We start from the raw sequence: 18,348 nt of genomic DNA, 5'->3' as shown, positions 1-18,348 counted from the left end.
CAGGGTCCACATAGAGTAAGCCGGGAGGGTGTAAGAAGAGGAGGAGGCGAGAGACAGAGAGGTGTGAGAAGAGAGGGGAGAGAGGGGGAGAGGACTTTTGGGTGATGAATCTGACGCAGACGAGGAGTGCCAAAAAGAAGAAAAGAAAAAAAAGAAAGAAAAGATGGATGGATGGATGGATGGATGGATGGAAGATGATGTTGATGGTACAGCGTTCGACGCTTATTAGCTTTGCTTCAAAGGTGACCCTGTCTATGTTCAATACATGCATGCTCCATAGACTAAGCACCATATGCAATTATCTTTCATCTCTTGCTCTCTCTTTCGCGCGTCAGAAGCGACGGCCGCTTGAAATGTGCTATATAACTCGAAAAGCGACATGGACATGGATATAGATTTAGACACAGACACTTCTTTGTCTCTTTGTCCCTTGGACAAGAACGACACCGACAGCCGAAACAGCAATGCAAAATATCTGTAACATTTGCACTCTCAAAAGCGCCCCATGCAATGCACTCAAATGGCTCTAGCGCCGGCTCTTTTTTTTTTTTCCTTTCTTTTCACACTGACTATGGGATCGATAAACTGAACCCATTTTGGAAAGTGCGGGGAAATGCAACCCATCACCACAGCATCCCCATCCTGAGGGCGACTCGCCCACGAAGGACTACTGATCAAACGCGTCGGGCGTCGGATCGCTTGCGCAGGTACGCATATATTTCGTATTGTGTTTCGTGTTTCGCGTGCAGACGCGTGTCGGTGTCGCGTCGAAAGATAAAGGTGGCGGTGCCCTGACCCTGAAAGAACACATCCACTCACAAGCTCCATCGTTTCCTGCTGCGCTCATCCATCCCCATCCTCATCCTCATCCTCATCCCCATCCTCATCCTTATTCATATCCTCATTCACATCCTCAAATCTATTACATCCTCCTCCTCTTCTCCCTCGAGTTCACACCCTTACACTTACCCTCTTTCTCCAGCTTTATCTATCAAGACATGGACAGCCTCCCGGAAGAGTGCCTTGTACACTTGCTCTCGTTTGTTGCACTAGACCCCCAGTCTCTACGTGCCCTTCAGCGCACCAACAAGACCTTCTTCCGTCTGTCGTCTCCAATCCTATACCAAAACCCCTTTGACTACATCGAAGCTCTCGAAAGCGTGTTCGATCGACAAATCCGCAAGGCGGGGGTCCTCCGACTCCTCCTCGCCTGCTCGTCAGCTGCTGACAGCACATTGCAGGATATACTCTCCCAAGGATCATCCAGAGTCTCGACCCCTCCAAAGCCCACAATCGACTACCTCTCCCTCTATACGTCCCATTCTGAAAAACTGCTTTCCAAAACCATACCCTGGATTCTTCCCCGGCACCATGGCATTCAGAACACAGTGTCATCTAGTCAGCAGTCGACTGTAGCAACCGGAACAGACGATACTACTTCAAAACGAGATGCAGAATCTTTTTCGGGGCAAGCCAAGCAGCTTCGTCGGCCACTTGACCTTCTACAGCTACATGCCAAGGTCCACTTGGCGCTGGTTGGCCATTCACCTCAGCATATCCACACAATCAACTTTCCGGTCCACAACATGTCTGTCCTTCAGCCACTGGTCAGTCAGCTCCCTAGTCTCGTCCGACTGGAACTGATCAGAAGACACAATCGAGAAGGTGTCTCTGGCGCCCGTCAATTTATCGTCTCACATCGGCAGCACTTTTCTTCGCTCCGAGAGATCAAGATCACCATGAGCCAGACATCGGAATCTATTGATCTATCGTGCTTGGTTCAAGCCATGGAGGAGCCACGCGTGGTGGATGTCGCGGGTTGGACCAGTGCAGACCAACGCCTCTCCCAGTTTCCGCTCCAGCGATGTCAGGTGCTTCTCATGCGACTCACTACGCCTCCCTCCACCGCAGTGTTGGAGCCAGCCTTCCTTGCCGGACTTTCGCAGCTCCAAACCGTCCGGATGCCCGTCTTTCACGGGGGCATGTTCTCATGGGCCAAGCCGGGTTCGCTTCAGCACTCCGTCCGCAGTGACCTCAAGTCCGTTAGTCTCTACGGTATCGACAAGGTCATGGTGCCCGCCCTCACGGATGCATGCGACGCGTTCCGTACGACTCTTCAAGAAATCACTGCCCTATCTAGTTTTGGTCCATTCACGACGCTATTCCTAACCTGGAACTGGTCCCTTCCCCGACTTACTCGCCTTGATTTGGAGGGAACCGTTGCGGTTTCTTTTGATTTGGAGTCGCTGGCACACTGCGGTGCTCTTCAAGAGCTGCGTCTGAATATCGGAAGGCAAATACCGGCCGACTGGGATGTGGAGCTGAAAGTAGGGCAACTGGCTCGCGTTTCACCGAACCTTCGCCAATTGGAACTGTCTGGATGGTGGGGCCTGCTGGACGCGGCTTTGAAGGGACCGCTTCTGGTGGTACTGAAGAGATTACGCAGACTGAATTTGATGTGGTGTACGGGGCCGTCAGTCGCATGCTTCATACAGATTATGCCTCAGCTGTCGGCCCTGAGGTGGTTTGGACTGAGCGCTACGGCGGCGGAGCAAGACAGCATTCTGGCTCTCAAGGAAGAGCAGGGGCTGGTCATGGACATTGACATTCAGATCACCAGGCCTCGGATAGCCACCACTTTCATTCAATAAAGTATTGTATGTACATACACAATGCGAATCTTTTACGCTGTTGCACTGAAGCTACTGCAGATCCCAGATTCAGGCACTCAAGAAAGCATTATCATGCTCAGAGCCCACCACTGCTGCCTTAAACTCGCAACGTAGATCTTGAGATTCCAACATCCTTCAACACACGCAACATCATCACTACCAACACCAATGGCAGCTGCTGATCCATCCCGACCTCGATTCAGTCTGCTAGACATCGTTAACCAGTGCGACAGCTTCCCTTATGCGTCCGACCCAAAGTTGAACCAGCTCTCGTTCCTGGCTTTCGTGGTCGATGACATTCCTATAGGCCGTATCCACACAAGTCTAGTGCCGCACCTTGTCGCCTTTAACCAACAATCCAGACCCGTCTTCCACATCACCGAGACCACCGTCTCGTTCATGCCCTGGCTCTCGGATTACGACTCGCGATCGGAAGCCATCGCCCAAATGCTGGTACGTATATCACTGCTGCCTTATTCACTGCTTTCTTTGAGAGGATTTAAAGGCAGATATGACTGACTCTTACTGATGGAATGCCCCAATACTTCCAATGGCCTTTCAGGACCAGTGGAGAAACGACCTCGACAACTTTGCCTGTCTCTCTGGCTGGAGAAATGAGCTCTACGGCGTCTACACCCACATCCAAGATCCGGCAACCACCAAGGGCGGTGCTGCGCTGGCCATTGAACGCTCCGCTTGCGGCCTTTTTGGTGTGCATGCCTATGGTGTTCACTTGAACGGATTTGTACGTACGGGACCCAAGTCAGGAGATGTTCAAATGTGGATCGCGCGCCGGTCTCTCACGAAGCCGACATATCCAGGTATGCTTGACAATATGGTCGCCGGTGGTATGGGGTTTGGACACTCTCCAAAGTATACGGTTCTCAAGGAGTGCATGGAAGAGGCTACAATCCCCGCCCATATTGCAGCGAATGCCATATCGGTCGGAACTATCTCTTATACCAAGCTCTCGAAGGATGACAAACAGACACAGCCAGAAACCCAGGTAAGACCCTTTTTATTATCCTTCATCTATATGATCAACTGCTAGTACCCATATACTCATCGAACGTGAATATGCTTCAGATCGTATATGACTTGGAGCTGCCAAAGGATTTGGTACCAGCACCCTGCGATACCGAAGTTGAGGACTTTCGTTTGTGGAGCATGGACCAGATTCTGGATGCAATCCATCTTGGTGAATTTAAACCAAATTGCGCCTGTGTCTGTCTGCACTTTATGGTTCGGCATGCAGTGCTCACCCCAGAAAACGAACCGGATTACTTGGATATCGTCCAGCGCCTCCATCGTCGCATTGAATACCCAGCTCCAAAAAAATGGCCGACGTTCAAGGAAGAGTACTAAGGGCCTATATCAATAAAGTAAACTAGCGGCACAGACTAGAAAAAGGATAGCCGAGTGAATGGTGATAAACGGTAACTGGCTTGAATTTTTGGATTGATGGCATTGTCCAACAAAAGAATCAAATGACAATGATATGGACGCCAATGCACAATAAGAGGCTAGACCATTTGATATCAGCGCCATGGCAGAGGCATTAATGATTGTTATAAACATGACAGCCATAGCGGAGAAAACTTTAGCGCATCTTACGGTAATATACATTCAGTACCCTCAAAACTGAGTGGTCCGGCGCTGAACGCGTGCCTCGCGATCATGTAATGCAATGGCAATGGCAATGGCAGTAGTCATAAATCCATACACCAGCACAGCCATGGAAAAACGGGGATAGCGGCTGCAAGCATCGACAACCATAAGGTTCCAAATGACTCAAGTCGTTTGAGCATTTTACTCAGGCCTTTACAGATGACAACACGGGATTAAGACCCGTCGCGCTCTACAATTGAATTCAGCCGAATAACAAAGTCAATGGCGATCTCACCGGCATCATATTCCAAAGTCATTTCCATGATTGTGATAGATCGACTGGGGTTCTTGATTTCGATCTTTTGCTTGACAACTTATCAATTGCATCCTACTGTTGTCCGCTTCAAGTGCGTTCGGAGACGTGGACGCTGCTAGACCGCATTGTTCTCGCCTCATAATGAGCGGATGCAATGGCTGCACTACATTTTGTAACGCTCAAATGGATCTCCGTTGGCGTTAAAAAGGAAGTAGGGATCAAACCAGCAACGATGACCACGATGGCGACGAAGGCAACGATGGCGAAAACAGGTGCAGATAAGGTCCCCGAGACTCTCGAGCGGGACTTGACCAGGCCTCTTTGCTCTGTTTGTGCTCTACATCAGCACAGCATCATGTTGTTCCAGCAAGTGTGGGTCGGTAGTGCTGAGTAAAATGCGTCGAATGCCATTCACAAGAAGCAAGTCCGGGGCTTTTTATCTCACCAGCGCGCGCATCCAAAAGAAATATCATAAAATAGAATAATGGAGTAATAGAATAATAGAATGATATAATAATAAAATAAAATAAAAAGTACAATGCGCATAGAGCCGAGCGTGCCCGTATGTCTATAAGCAGTGCCTAGTAACACTTTCGCAGACCAAGGGTCCAGGAAAGGACCCTGGCATTGACACAGGTGGTCCGAATCGATAGCTAACTCTGCTCTGGACTAGTTCTCCTTCTCGGTCATCGTCCCTTTCCGCAAGAGGGCCCGGATTTTTAAAATTGTTTATTAACAAGGATGGGTTGTAGTCCACAGAGGCTGTGCCTCATAACGTCTCCTACAAGCAGCTACCTAAGGTCTTCTCTCACTCATGGGGATTTATGTTAATAAAAAATAAAAAAATAAAAAAAAAAAACCTAAGGTCTTCTCTCATTTGACAGTAGTGTCGCATCTCATATTCCAGACTTTTGTCTTCTCAACTTCCTCCACCGCCTCGACGAACTTTTCCACCATAATTACTGGAATTGTTCCCGTAGTCTTGAGAAGCTTTTTTTTTTTTTTTTTTAATAACATAAATCCACATGAGCACGAGACACATGGTCCGCAAAGGCCTTGAAGCCATAGATGCCTTCCATGCACGGCAGAGCCGCATCCCCTACCAACTATGTTGGCTTGAGGCGTCAAATTCATAACCCATGTCGCATAGCTAGCCTAACCTAACTCCTGCGTGACCTGTTGCGCGATACACGTCTCCTAATCCAGATCCAATGTTAATAAAGTTGTTTTAAACCGAATAACCACTCCATTATGTCCAACTTCCCTCGCCCCAAGCAATGCTGTATCACCCTATAATCCGCGGTCCGTCTACCTTCCTGGATCTCCGTTGCAAGTAACCGTCTCCCTTTCAAATCAGAGAAATCACCAACACTACGTTGGTGTCCCCGATCACCGTTGCGTCCTCCGGCGCGTTTGCTCATGAAGGTGATTCCAACTGACTTTTCCCAGGCGACAGTGTCCTCGCATCGTTTGTTCCATATCTTGGTCCTGCCAAATTCTTCGATCCTGCTCACGAACTTTGTCACCATGATCGTCGCAATCCACTTAGTGGTGGTAAATAGCTGCTTCCAGGTCTCAATGAGTCCCGTTGGCACCAAACCTCGGTATAAGTCCTTGACCTCCCAATCTGCCTCACCCTCCGGCTCCTCTCCTTCCGCAACGTGATATGTCCCTCGTCTTTCTGCCGTCCCCTGAATCCACTGCATTGACTCCCAGATAGCCTTCGTTCCTGTTGCCGAGAAGTTGGGACAAGTCGCAGTGAAGGGCTTGTCCTTCCGTTCGGCCTCCTCTCTCTCCTGTTCCCATTTTCGCACTGCCTGTCTCCATGCACGATATCCATTCAACTCCACTTCCTCCACCGCGTCCCTCCACTCTTGTCGCTGGTCGCACAAGGTAGCTGAACAACGCCAAAGATGATCGTTCGTCTCTGGTTCCCTCTCACACCTACGACATATGTCCGTTTGGTAGGTATCTGGATGTCGTTTCTTCATCGCCTGCAATGTCGGCAAATCTCCATGCAACTTCTTGATCCTGTGCGAACGTAAACGACAGTCTTCCAGGCTGGTGTATAAGCGCTTTGGCGGGTTGTTATCGTGTAAGATCCGCAGCGTGGGCGCCCATGCCACCGACCGCCAATCCTTGATGTAGGTCCTCGTTCGATGCTGCAATGTCCACTGATAATGGTGCCGTACCGCGGACTGCAGCTTCAGTATCCTCCTCAAGTCCAGGTCTGCACTGTGTGTTGCAAACTGTGCGTGGCATTTCAAATCATGGTGCTGCGTTGCGTCTAGCCTCCATACCACTCTTCGGTATTTGGGACCCACGGGTACGGCCCGCGGGAGGGCTCGAAAAGGACCAAAAAAAACGACAATTATTTTTTTTATAACAATTTGTTTCTCGAGTCAATTGACTATAAATCTATCAGAGTAACTAGCAACGATCTACTACAGCTGCCCTCTCCACCAAAACGCCCAAAAAAACGGCAAAAATAGGCCCTAAAGAGCAGTGCGGAGAGATGCGTCCCGGGAGGTGTGGACTTAACAAGGTCCTTGAGAGATGAGAAAAAGTGGTCAACATGGCCGAGCGGTTAAGGCGTGAGACTAGAAATCTCATGGGTTCTCCCGCGCAGGTTCAAATCCTGCTGTTGACGCGACTTCTTTTTGCACACTTCTATACCCGATACTGTCTTTATCCGCATTGCATCTCACTTGGTGCTGCAGGAGAGTAAGCTCTCATATTCCTCCTCTTCTTTTTTCCTCGCTGCTTTATTACATTGCATTGCCCATTATAGTACTTTCTCACTTTGTGTCCTCAATTCCGCAACGACGACAGCCTTGCTTGTTCGCAGAAAGGATCTTTTGTTTATTCAGAAACACTTGTTTTCATCAGCACTGCGATCAGGACACCGGAATTCGTCAAAGAAAGCCTTCACCACCTTTCTGTGTTGGCGATTGCTTGGAATAAGCAACCCTGCGACTCTGGAGCTTCATGGCCAACTGCCGATCAAACATGCTGTCGTCTACATCACCTGTGATGCAGAAACCAGCAACGTCGGTTACCTCTACAGGAAGATACAGCACCGCCTACCGCCGTCTTCACCAGCAGCAGTACGACGCTAACCAGGAACAAGAGTCCCTGCCTCCACAACCACAGCCTCAGCCCCAGACTCCAGCACACACGGCAGGGCACAGTCAAGAATCTAACGCATCACACCTTGATCCAGAAACTGAACAGGAGCAGGAAGCAGCGACTGAAATGATTCCAGGAAGGATATCCAAGCTTGATTCATTGCCGTCGTCCACAATGTCGTCTAAGGACAGGCGACCCTCTATACTGCTGCACTTTCGACCAAAGGACTCTGACATTCAGCCGCGACAAGACAAAGCATCCACCATCCCTACTCCCCCTCGTTCAGGCGCGGACATGGATGTTACCAACACTGGTCAACATGAGAATAACGATCTGGACTCTGGCCCTCAGGAAGGAAGACTCATTGTGCGATTAGACTTGAGAAAGCTTGGAACAGCCCTAGGAGACGTCCGACGAACGAAAAAGCCCTCGCAACGACGACATACCAAACATATGGCTGCAGAAAGCACGCCGAAAAACGGAATGGATTCTTCAACTGTACAAACAACACTGAGTGCCAGTTCATGGAGCGCGGCCAAGCCAGCACCAAAATCTCCTGCGGCATCCGACCCTGCTCCGGAATCAGGGACAAAGCCTTTGCATTTATATCACACCGCAGAAAGTTCCTCAGTCGATATCACGGACGGACATGACCCCGCCTCAACCTCACCCTCCGTGACAGCGATCAATGGTCACTCAACGCCCGAAAAGCTCTCTGTGCCAGAATATTCTGTTTCACTCGAGTCCGACAGTTGTGCAGCAGATGGAGCACAATCTGACGTACAAGCCATCGATTGCAACGATTACGTTATTAATGGTCCAAAGGCTATGAAGAGACAAAGTGCAGCCAGAGTGTTGCGGGACCACGTCAGCAGAAAACGCTCCAAGACTCCTGACCAAGGTGCTACCAAAAGGAAAAAGCTGGATCAAGAGACAAAGGGATTACAACAAGGATTGCCTACTGTAAACAAGGAACCCACACAAAAGCAAGTGCCTAAGACACGGTACGTAACTAGCCCTATCTGGATGCACGGACAGCATGCGTGGATGTCTTTGCGGACCTAACACTGCACCATTTTTTTTTTCTTCCTCTCTTTTTACTTCTCAGTACGAAGGGCGTGGCTCCGTATTCCGATGTGGTCTCTATAACGGGCGATGAACTTGCTCTCAAGGTAACAAAGGAAGCTAGCAAAGGGCGCCGTCGCAAGAATGACACCCATTCGTCTAACACTTTATTTTCTTCCCTACACATAGTATAACAACGACTATTGCGAAGCGTGCCTGGGTCTGGGCGAGTTCATTTGTTGCGATTCTTGTCCCAAGGCATTCCATTTTTCGTGCTGCCAACCTCCCGTGGACCCCAACGATCTTCCAGATGAATGGGACTGCAACGAATGCCGTGCAGCAAAGGTGAGTTTACACGACTTCATATTGTACCTCATCATGGAATATATCACCAAGGCTTGGTGCTGATACCAATTCTCATGTACGAACTAGAATCCACCAGCGCCAAGTGCTCCAGGGATCTTCAAGGATCTCTTAGACAATGCAAATAGAAGCAACCCAAGGGCGTTCGTCTTACCGCCAGAGGTCCAATCCTTTTTCGCAGGAGGTATGGGATATTATCTGTTGCATTCGATCTTTTGCCGCCACTCCGCTCACTCCTGCTTATCGTGAGAGGAGCTCCCCCCTTTTTTTCGAGCCCATCTTTTTTCTAACAACCCTTGATGTTTGCCGATATCGGAAATTTCCGCGTTAACTATTAACATGCGTGTTGTGTTGGGTATTTTTAAACATGCATAGTTACAGCCAACAGCGATGGCGAGTACGAAGAGATATCGGACCAGAAGCCAAAATCAAAACGCAAGAATACAACTCCGTTGCCCTCAGGGCTGTCACGAGCAGAGGAAAGGGCGTTGCAGCTGGAGGACGCTCAGGGCAATATCCGGCTGTGCTACCGGTGTGACAAGAGCGCTGTGGGCGGTCAATGGATGATAAGCTGCGATCATTGTCCGTTGCATTGGCATCTGGATTGTCTATCGCCACCAATGGCTTCTCCGCCTCCTATTTCGCGCAAGTGGATGTGTCCAAATCATGTGGAGCATGTTCTGGTAAACAATTTGATGAGGTGGATGAGCTTGGCGCTTTCAGCAATGATTAGGATATTACCCGGCAGATGTGTAACCGAAACGCTTCCCTTTTCTTTTTCTTTTTCTTTTTTTTTTTTTTTTGACGGTAGCCACGGCAAAGAAAGAGAAGGGACGCGGTTCCTATTCAAGTAGGTGACCCTAGTGCATCTAATGACGGCAATATCGAGGTGATATCCGAACCGGACACAGAAACACGAAAGCGATCGATATGGGACACAGATACCAGTGGTGTGTTGTTCAGGGTTCCGGAACGGAGTATCAAACTAAGCTTTATCGAAAAATGTCAAAGGTACCATTGCAGTTATAGACTTGTGGAATTTTATCATGATTACGCCTCACATTCCTTTCCTTGCTGCTCGCTACGTGTTATTGAACCACATTTGTCATCCATCTAGAGTCAGGGAATCAAAAGCGGAGGCGAGATTGAATCAACAAGCCCGTGCAGCAGCGGAGCAATCTGCATGGCGATTCAACTTGTTGGTCGCAGCAGTGATGGTAATGATCTGTTCCGTGGAAAGCCCGCTGGTATGGTTTTTGTTGTAAATGAATACGCAGGCACGAGAACCTGACGATACCCTGCTTTATTTTATACGCGCTTTTCGTTATCAGGCAAATGACCAAGGCCCGGATTCGACGCGTTCGGTCGATCATAGCGGTGATCAAGACCAAGTTCAAGATCAGGGGCATTCGAACAGGGAAAGTATACAGGATGCTGTTTTGGATCGATTGACAGACCCTGCAGAGCGGCAGGAATACATGCGGTTCCGTGCTTTCCAACGGTATCTTCGCGAACATGGCGCTGAGGAGGCCATGAAGCAGTGGTTGGGGCAGCAGCAGATTGAGAAGGAACGAATTGCTAGCGAAGGGCTGTTAAATCTGTGATCCATTCTTGTCATCGTGTGTCTTAGTTTTTTTTTTCACAATGTCATGACTTTTGTAGATAGTATGTTCTCTGTTGCAGTTTTTCTCTTTTTTTTTTTTCTAATTTGTTCATGTGTAAAGTACTGCCTACAACAGAACCTAGAAAGGCGCCGTATCATAAATGATGTTTGAACTTGAAAAACCGTAACTTTGTGCTGGTTTGCATGCTATATTGGCTGATCGGTCTCGAAGAAAGCCTCGATGGATTTGGCTAGGGTGTTGCTGATCAGGCAGCTGTCCTGAAGTTGGCTTGAAGATGCCAGTGCCACGTTCTGAATCGTGCTCAAACCTGTCCGCAATCGTTGACAATCTGCACAATCCCGAGAGTTAGGAAGCAACAGTGGTATATAAACACATTATTGTTTGGTATTCAGACTTGCGGGGGAGAGAAAGAGAGAGAGAGAGAGAGAGAGAGAGAGAGAGAGAGAGAGAGAGAGAGAGAAGTCAGCTCGTTACCTTGGATTGTCAAGGCTGGGCCGTCTCGTGTCGATAATGGGATGGATAACCAGGTAAGCCCTGGATCTTGCAGTAACGAATGAGACTCAGGATTGAACGGATTTCGAGCATCCGGTTGCTGGTTCTGTGTCCGAAGAAGACTCGTAGAACGGAACAGAGGCGCGTTGACAGGGGATGAGTGAGCCTTGGCTTGGTCTAGGAGGTGAGTTAAGATATCTGATGCATCCGCGCAAGAGTGACACACCGCGAGATGAGGCATGTTTAGTGCAGATGTGTCCAGAGACAATCCGGAAGGTCGAGTGTGCAGTGATTGACGGGATGGGGCCCCAATAGTGGACGCAACCATAGTAGATAAGTTAAGGCCCGTGAGCGTGTCTGGGACAATTTTGTTCAAGCTGTGTAGGCGGAGATTCGAATATAATATGAGATTGATTGCGAACGTAATAGAACTATGGTGTGCCCCGATGAACTGTGCGCCCAATACGACTTACAGAAAGGACTCGAGGGTCTGGAGACACGATGCGTGGCCAGGCTGGATCATCAGAAGAATGGCTGTTTGATGGGCTCCATATCGCTGGATGCAATAAAGTATCCTAATTTTTTTATTTATTTTTTTGCATGTATACACGTGGTGAAAAGTAAAGTGGATGTACGGTTAGAAGTGCATGTCGTTGTTCACTTCCCATGCCCCAGTCCATGACTGAGTCCATGTATCATTGCTGCGATACCTATTGATCTCGTTCAGTAGGATCGCGTCCATGTCCTGAGTGCTGGACAGGCAAATGAAGGCGAACGTGGCTGTGACCATCGATGGTTCAAATGAGAGTACTAGAAAGTCCTAAAATGATATTTGCATACAAAGAACGGTATATGGCTGAGTGCGTTGAAGATCTGGCGACCTATAGCAGCGCACTGCTGTACAGTAGTTTGGGTGCACAATCGCTCTAAATCCCTTTGGATATATGGCAACAAAAGAAGGTACAGACAAAAGTAGAAAGTGGTAGCAGCAGTGAGCCCGGACAATTTTATTCATGCGCATCTGTCTGTTTTGTCTGCTGCTTTGTCTGTTTTGTCTATTTTGTCTGCTTTGTTTTGTCTGCTTTGTCTATTTCATATTGCGTGGTTTGTTAAGAGTCGTGCGCCCATTATCATCTGTTTGATGGATTCCTGGATTGTATCTTTGGAGAGAAAGCGAGATGCAACATCTGTTGTTGAGATGCATCGTTTGCTTACAAAAGCCCTCAGCAGAAGAGCATCCAAGAACAGCGGCAAAATGCTTCTTACCGCAGATGGTATAGGACGGGTGGGGACGGTGGCGTGGGCTTTCATCCTGGCGACGAGATCCCTGTGGAATGGTGTCCAGAGGGGGGACGCGAGTGCCCCGGTCGGCGGTTCCGTACACAGGATGCGGGTGGATGGTGGTGGCGACATCTTTCGTTGGTCTGTTGTTTTGTTTGCTTGTTTGCTTGTTTGCTTGAGGTGGTTGCAGCTGGGCTGAGCGTGGTATGTCGATTGGCGTTTGGTTGAGGTGTGGAATGGAAAGAAGGAAAATGAAAGTAAGGTCGGATATGAGCCCGTTTCGTTCTGGTGCTCTTGAGCGTGTGTTTTCTGGGCAGTCTACTGCGACGTTTTTCTAGACTACTATGGATTAGATTTGGGTAATTAGCCAGGCCAGAGTGCAGCTAATCGATCAATCCAGTAATTTTAACCTCGCCAGCAGTGGTTTCCCCGGTCCCTGGGGGGGAGGACAGACAATCCCCACGATGCAAATGGTCCACCCAGACTCCTCAGACGACTGGACGCCGCCAACACCCAAGCATACATCGACAGACAGAAGCTCACACCAACGCTCATTGTCCTCTCCTTCCTCCCTCGCCATCATCCCCCTCCCCCCTCCTCCTCCTCATCCCCATCCCATCCCCATCCCCCTCTCCCCCTTCCCCTCCCCCTCTCCTCCTCCCCCCTCCTTAACTGACCGTTCTAACGACCCCTTCCCACCTCTTGACTCTATCTGTCTCACCACCATTCCCGCCATACACTGGCCCCTTCCCTTAACCATTAATTTCCCTGCCCCACAATGACAATGCCCGTCCGCTGGTCGCTGCTAGTGATCCTCCTCCTCTTCCTCCTCTCTCTCCTGGCCCTCTCAAGGATATCCACCACATCCACCCGATCAGACCTCAACAACAACCTCACAGCCAACTCCCTCTCCAGCACACGCAGGAACATCGGCAAACGCGCCTCCACAAAGACATCCTCCTTGCTCTTGCACCATCTTCAGGAAGAGGAGCACCTTCGCAGTCGTAATGCCCAGATCTTGCAGGACCTCGAAGAGAACGACCTCCAGCTGGAAATCAACTGTGTCTCACCACCCTCCCCCGCCGCAGACCCATCGCTATCTCTCAGTCTCTCTCTCGAGGAAAAGTCGCTGCAGGAAGCCGACTTTGAACTCGAGCTTGCACTCGAGGTCCAACGCGTGGTCCAGAACCACAACTACGACAGCACACTCCTGAACGAGTCCCCCTCGGCCCTACAGCGTCATTTGAAGCGCAGATTGCGGAACCAGAAGCGTCTGTTGTCCACCTACAAGGCTTCGCTGCATCAGCAGACCACACTCTCGTTCTCTTCCCAAGAGTGTGTTGCCTGGAGGGCCAGACAACAACGACAGCTGCTGAATCAGGACCGACAGCAACTAAGGCAGCTGCGACAGTTGAGTGGCAGCGGAGATGCCGGTCCCATGGCTTTGACGCGTTTTCAGCAGTTTCACCCTAACCGCCGCAATCTCGATCCTGAATCAATCTTTGCTCGCACACTCAAAGTGTTCGCTCAAAAACAGTATACAGACCCTAACGGATATGTGGTCGAACTGGACCCAATCAAGGTCATGGCAGGATCCAGGCGAGCGAGTACGTACCAGAATGACGACATCCATGTCCTCGTCTTGGACATGCAATGGGATCCTGAGGTGACCGTTGTCGTTGGAAATGTGCTTGACGAGACCATCAAGCTAAGACAGGAGGGTTACCGGCCCGTCATGCTGAACGTCGGCAACAACCTGGTCCCTGGAGGAGGTGAGTCTTCGTGTTTAATTGCTTGCTGATTGAGCGAGCCCCGGCATATTTTTCGATACCTAGATGCTAAATTGTATTTGCTCTTCTTTGTCCTTCCAGACTATCATCTGGATGATGCATCTAACAACGAGGCGGACCTCTTCCGTCGTACAACACTATATCAATGCCTTGATCAGGAGCCTCGACGATCAAGGTTCTACCCACTGCCAGAGAACGGTGGGGTCTATTGTCCCAACCAGGCGGTCTTTCGGCATGGCATGGATAGGAACAACGAGTTCATGGATCGTTTTGAGTGGATCAGCGTTGTGGTGAGTATTTGAGGCCTAGTACATTGGAACTCTGCTTTTAATAATATTTTCTAATCAATCGTCATATTCTGAATCGAACATCTAGTCTGTCGCGCCTATTCCAAAAATGGAGACTCGAGAAAAGGAAGGTGGTCTTGGCGGCGTCCAATTTCTTGAAGGAGAAGACGATCTTTTGCGCCGGAGGATCCTTGCTGCCATGAAGGTCGGCGTCAGTCAAGGTACAGATGGGAGTTTTGTTCTTTTACTTCGATAGCGTGCTTCTTTTTTTCTTTTTTCTTTTCTTTCTCGCTACTGCACCCAGAGCTGATCAGATTATTCTTGGCATTTTTATTATTATTATTCCCTCCAGGCCATGATGCCCTGGTTCTCCCGCCTCACGGTACAGATGCCGGTCAAAATCCGGCGGAAGCTATCGCAGCTATTTACAGGAGCATCATCGGACGCGACTTTATGGGTGGACGCAAACGTTTTCAGACGTATAAGAAGATTATCATGGTCCTGGATCCTGAGGAGGCATTCAAGGTCGTGAATGAGACCTCATCCTATCGTCCAACGCAGCCACCAGCCATCACGGCTACGCCTCTCCCTGCTGAAGTAGACACACTAGAGACCTCTGGTGACACCAATGGAACTGATACCGAAGAACAGAACCACGAAGAGAATCATGATGATCAAAAGAAAGGTTCAAGCCTGAGGCGTCGGTCTTCTTCATCAGAGGAAGAAGACGAGAACGAGTCGCTCGATTCCAAGAGCAGTGAATTGGATGAGCAAGAGGACAAGAACGAGGACGAAAATGATCAGGACGCGGAAGTCGTCGAGACATCTGACGATGACGATTCAACCGAAGAAGCGGACGATCAGGAAGAGTCCACATCGGATGATAAGCAGGCTGAGGATCCTATCATTGACGAGGACGCTGAAGAAGTCGCTGAAGATGGCGATGAAGACGGCGACGGCTTATTGAACGACAACTTGTCTCCTGAGGACGAGGTTTCAGAGTCCGAAGCATTGCAGGAGGAACAGGACTTGGAGGAAGATGTCGATCTGAGCGAGGAAGCCTTGGAAGAGGACCTCAGTGATGTCCCCATACCTGCGAAGCCGGATACAACATCTGAGGATAAGGATTCGGAGAACGAGCAAGGACAGGACGTGGACGAAGAGACCGGCTTGGTAGAGGACGAGTCATCGGAACAAGACGAGACCAGCAACGAGAACCAAGAGAAACCAGAGCAAGTTGTCTTTGTCCCCATCATAGAGACTGTTAAGGATGTCTTTGAGCGCATGTTGGAGCAGAGGAGCCTGCTGATTGTCAAGAATCGCGCTCGTGGCCTGCCCGACCCTGACAACTCGGACACGAACAACATGAACAAATCCTCGGGCAACAGCACAGAGACCGCGACGCCCAGCTCGACTATCCGATCTGCTGTACCGACTCTCTCCAGCGCTTAAGGTCCTATATCCCCCTCCCCCACATTGTGCGGCCTCCTGGACCTGCTACGTTGACGCAGTCCTCGTCCTTGTATAACATTCTGTATCATAGCCCCTTCTCCTCTCCTCTTCTGTCGCCCAGAACAATGAATGTGCCTCCCCTCTTTTGTTGCGAACTTTTTATAAGATTGCTGCTCTCGTTTGCTTTACGCTATGCTGCTGGTCATTTTTATGGATCTTGCTACGATGCCCTTTCCTTTCGACACTATACCTCTGCCGTCCCTGATATTGTCAGATCTCGTTAACTTAAAAAAAAAAAAAAAAAGTCGATAATAACAATAATAACGAGCACAATTAAAAAACCTGGAAAGAAAGGACTGAAGAAATAATAGATAGGATGATGGATCCTCAAGGAACTAGAAGATGATTTGCAATAAGATGCCCAAGGATAGCATCCAAGACCCTGCTCTCGAGCGGTGTCTTCCTTTTCGCCCGGATGTAATATGGTAACCTCAGTAACACAATAACGCGTTCCGTCTCTCTCTCTCTCTTCTTTTTGGATCCACGTCGAATCCCGACTTTCAGGCTGTCGCGACCAAAATGGGAACGAGTTTTGCCGAGGTGCATATTCGTGCTCAAAACATGCCATGCTATGCGAATGCTTTTTATTATGCGACTGAAATAAAAATAGGGTATGTACAACCTAAAACGTTGATGTGGAGCAAAAAGGACATGTATACATTTGTATACACTCTTTACTTACTCCGCGACCATAGGAGGGGGCGAGCCCGAACTCTCCTGCTTCTCGTTATGGTGCTTAGGACCCATCTGGACCTTCTTGATGAACAGAGAGAAAACAAAGCCCAGGACAGAGATCGCTGTCAAGAGGATAAAAAAGCGCTGCAGCCCCACGACGAAGGCGCGAAGGACAGGCCCCTTCACATCCGGAGGGAGATCAGCAATGGCCTTGATGTTTTGCGCATACTGGCTGGCACCGGCACTGCTGAGGCTGCTCTGCACAAACGTTCCTCCGACTGCGATACCAAAGACGCCACCAAAGGTTCTCAAGAAAGTCCAAAGGGAGGTGCTCTGGGCCAGATCCGATTTGTTGACTAGTTGTGCGTGGACTCCGAGGAGCAGGGTGTTCACGGTCATACCCATGCTGATTCCCTGGAGCAGTAGAATACCGACAACCTTGCCGCGAGATGTGTATTCGTCAAACGTGATCAGGATTCCGGAAGCAATGGCTCCAATCACCCAGCCAATGACGATAAACTCCTTATAGGTGCCCCAGCGACTCATCAACAGACCAGCGATGATGGCTGTGACGGAACCAATGATGACATAGGGTAGCAAATCGATTCCAGACTGGACAGCGGATGAACCATTGACTGCCTGGAAATACAAGGGCAGGAAGAAGAGCAATCCCAAGAAGATGAAGCCCTGAAAAAAGACTTGGGCGTATGTGATCGCAAGCGAGAACGTGCCAAAGAGACGCAGAGGGATAACGGGGCGTTTGGCAAACTTTGACTCGTGGACGAGAAAAGCTGCGCCAATGACAACACCGACGATGAGCAGGACCAGGATGGTGGCAGAGTCCCAGGCATATTTTGCATCGGCGCCCCAGTTAAGGCCCAGGAGGATCATGACGATGGAGACGATCATCAAGACGATGCCAATGTAGTCGATTGACTTGAGGTTGGTTGCGAGCGAGACGTTCTTGCGGCGGTTCATGTGCAGGAAGAAGATGAGCAACAGCATTGCTAGGGCACCGACAGGGAGGTTGATGTAGAAAGCCCAGCGCCAAGTGACATTGTCTGCGAAAGCACCGCCGAGCAAAGGGCCCAGCACGGCTGCGATGGAGAAGATGAGGGCGATCAAGGCCTGATAAGTGCCGCGTTCACGCAGTGGGACGATGTCTGCGACGAGGATCATGGTGAGGGCAATGATGCCACTTCCGCCGAGGCCCTGAACAGCTCTCGCGATCTACATGGGTTGACAGGAAGAACATGTTAATACAGGAAGAACATGTTAATGTTGATATGGATCGTATTGGGTGAAATAAAGTTGAAATGGCGGAATGCAGACCGGAAAAAAAAAAAAAAAAACATGAGCGAATGGGGATGGTAGAGGCACAAGGAGCACAAGGACGCTCTCGATCGCAACTGACAACAGAGACAGCCAGCAGACAAACGACCACTTACGATGAGCATGATCATCGACTGTGCTGCCCCACACAGCGCAGACCCGAGCAGGAAAACGGTACAGGCAAACATTCTGCAGCAGAAG

The 18,348-nt window shown here is 49.6% G+C and overlaps 6 protein-coding genes and 1 non-coding gene across 7 annotated transcripts; 5 read left to right on the top strand and 2 right to left on the bottom strand.

Moving 5' to 3' along the window:
- Window positions 1-582: 582 nt before the first annotated feature.
- Window positions 583-2,651, top strand: BC939DRAFT_529162 (uncharacterized protein; the record flags this gene model as incomplete). The annotated part of the gene is made up of 2 exons (XM_051561495.1): window positions 583-707; window positions 983-2,651. Exon 2 carries the CDS (start codon window positions 999-1,001, stop codon window positions 2,649-2,651), a length of 1,653 nt encoding a protein of 550 aa, XP_051411842.1. The 5' UTR covers window positions 583-707; window positions 983-998.
- A 36-nt stretch (window positions 2,652-2,687) lies between these two features.
- BC939DRAFT_487038 (NUDIX hydrolase domain-like protein) lies at window positions 2,688-4,120 on the top strand. The gene is made up of 3 exons (XM_051559343.1): window positions 2,688-3,125; window positions 3,235-3,678; window positions 3,759-4,120. The coding sequence occupies exons 1-3, from the start codon at window positions 2,841-2,843 to the stop codon at window positions 4,035-4,037; spliced, it is 1,008 nt and encodes a 335-aa protein (XP_051411841.1). The 5' UTR covers window positions 2,688-2,840; the 3' UTR covers window positions 4,038-4,120.
- A 3,045-nt stretch (window positions 4,121-7,165) lies between these two features.
- Window positions 7,166-7,246, top strand: BC939DRAFT_t108. Its single transcript has one exon. It is a non-coding gene; the product is annotated as a tRNA-Ser (tRNA).
- On the top strand, window positions 7,205-10,910 carry BC939DRAFT_452331 (uncharacterized protein). The gene is made up of 8 exons (XM_051555792.1): window positions 7,205-8,729; window positions 8,834-8,897; window positions 8,980-9,135; window positions 9,223-9,337; window positions 9,529-9,836; window positions 9,965-10,164; window positions 10,271-10,370; window positions 10,485-10,910. The coding sequence occupies exons 1-8, from the start codon at window positions 7,585-7,587 to the stop codon at window positions 10,755-10,757; spliced, it is 2,361 nt and encodes a 786-aa protein (XP_051411840.1). The 5' UTR covers window positions 7,205-7,584; the 3' UTR covers window positions 10,758-10,910.
- BC939DRAFT_452328 (uncharacterized protein) lies at window positions 10,911-12,886 on the bottom strand. The gene is made up of 5 exons (XM_051555791.1): window positions 12,537-12,886; window positions 11,981-12,090; window positions 11,744-11,845; window positions 11,253-11,647; window positions 10,911-11,106 (listed from the first exon to the last, which is right to left on the bottom strand). The coding sequence occupies exons 1-5, from the start codon at window positions 12,681-12,683 to the stop codon at window positions 10,964-10,966; spliced, it is 897 nt and encodes a 298-aa protein (XP_051411839.1). The 5' UTR covers window positions 12,684-12,886; the 3' UTR covers window positions 10,911-10,963.
- Window positions 12,887-13,863: 977 nt separating this feature from the next.
- Window positions 13,864-16,425, top strand: BC939DRAFT_168585 (uncharacterized protein). The gene is made up of 5 exons (XM_051550347.1): window positions 13,864-13,961; window positions 14,072-14,323; window positions 14,423-14,631; window positions 14,717-14,849; window positions 14,981-16,425. Coding segments are annotated over exons 1-5 (1,695 nt in total). The 5' UTR covers window positions 13,864-13,960; the 3' UTR covers window positions 16,081-16,425.
- Window positions 16,426-16,582: 157 nt separating this feature from the next.
- On the bottom strand, window positions 16,583-18,335 carry BC939DRAFT_452323 (major facilitator superfamily domain-containing protein; the record flags this gene model as incomplete). The annotated part of the gene is made up of 2 exons (XM_051555790.1): window positions 16,583-18,045; window positions 18,264-18,335. 2 exons carry the CDS (start codon window positions 18,333-18,335, stop codon window positions 16,819-16,821), a joined length of 1,299 nt encoding a protein of 432 aa, XP_051411837.1. The 3' UTR covers window positions 16,583-16,818.
- Window positions 18,336-18,348: the final 13 nt, after the last annotated feature.

The sequence above is a fragment of the Gamsiella multidivaricata genome (genome assembly GCF_025024155.1).
Source record: "Gamsiella multidivaricata strain RSA 2152 chromosome Unknown BC939scaffold_35, whole genome shotgun sequence".
NCBI classification, from domain to species: domain Eukaryota; kingdom Fungi; phylum Mortierellomycota; class Mortierellomycetes; order Mortierellales; family Mortierellaceae; genus Gamsiella; species Gamsiella multidivaricata.
This window is presented reverse-complemented; position numbering and strand designations above follow the sequence as displayed.

Coding starts and splice junctions, on each gene's coding strand:
- BC939DRAFT_487038 (XM_051559343.1), top strand. CDS start 2,841: ATGGCAGCTGCTGATCCATCCCGACCTCGATTCAGTCTGCTAGACATC. Junction 3,126..3,234: donor AAGCCATCGCCCAAATGCTG/GTACGTATATCA, acceptor ATGGCCTTTCAG/GACCAGTGGAGAAACGACCT. Junction 3,679..3,758: donor AGACACAGCCAGAAACCCAG/GTAAGACCCTTT, acceptor AATATGCTTCAG/ATCGTATATGACTTGGAGCT.
- BC939DRAFT_452331 (XM_051555792.1), top strand. CDS start 7,585: ATGGCCAACTGCCGATCAAACATGCTGTCGTCTACATCACCTGTGATG. Junction 8,898..8,979: donor GCGATGAACTTGCTCTCAAG/GTAACAAAGGAA, acceptor CCCTACACATAG/TATAACAACGACTATTGCGA. Junction 9,338..9,528: donor CCAATCCTTTTTCGCAGGAG/GTATGGGATATT, acceptor AAACATGCATAG/TTACAGCCAACAGCGATGGC.
- BC939DRAFT_452328 (XM_051555791.1), bottom strand. CDS start 12,683: ATGTCGCCACCACCATCCACCCGCATCCTGTGTACGGAACCGCCGACC. Junction 11,648..11,743: donor CAGACCCTCGAGTCCTTTCT/GTAAGTCGTATT, acceptor CCGCCTACACAG/CTTGAACAAAATTGTCCCAG. Junction 11,107..11,252: donor CCCAGCCTTGACAATCCAAG/GTAACGAGCTGA, acceptor GGGATTGTGCAG/ATTGTCAACGATTGCGGACA.
- BC939DRAFT_168585 (XM_051550347.1), top strand. Junction 14,632..14,716: donor TTGAGTGGATCAGCGTTGTG/GTGAGTATTTGA, acceptor TCGAACATCTAG/TCTGTCGCGCCTATTCCAAA. Junction 14,850..14,980: donor GAAGGTCGGCGTCAGTCAAG/GTACAGATGGGA, acceptor TATTCCCTCCAG/GCCATGATGCCCTGGTTCTC.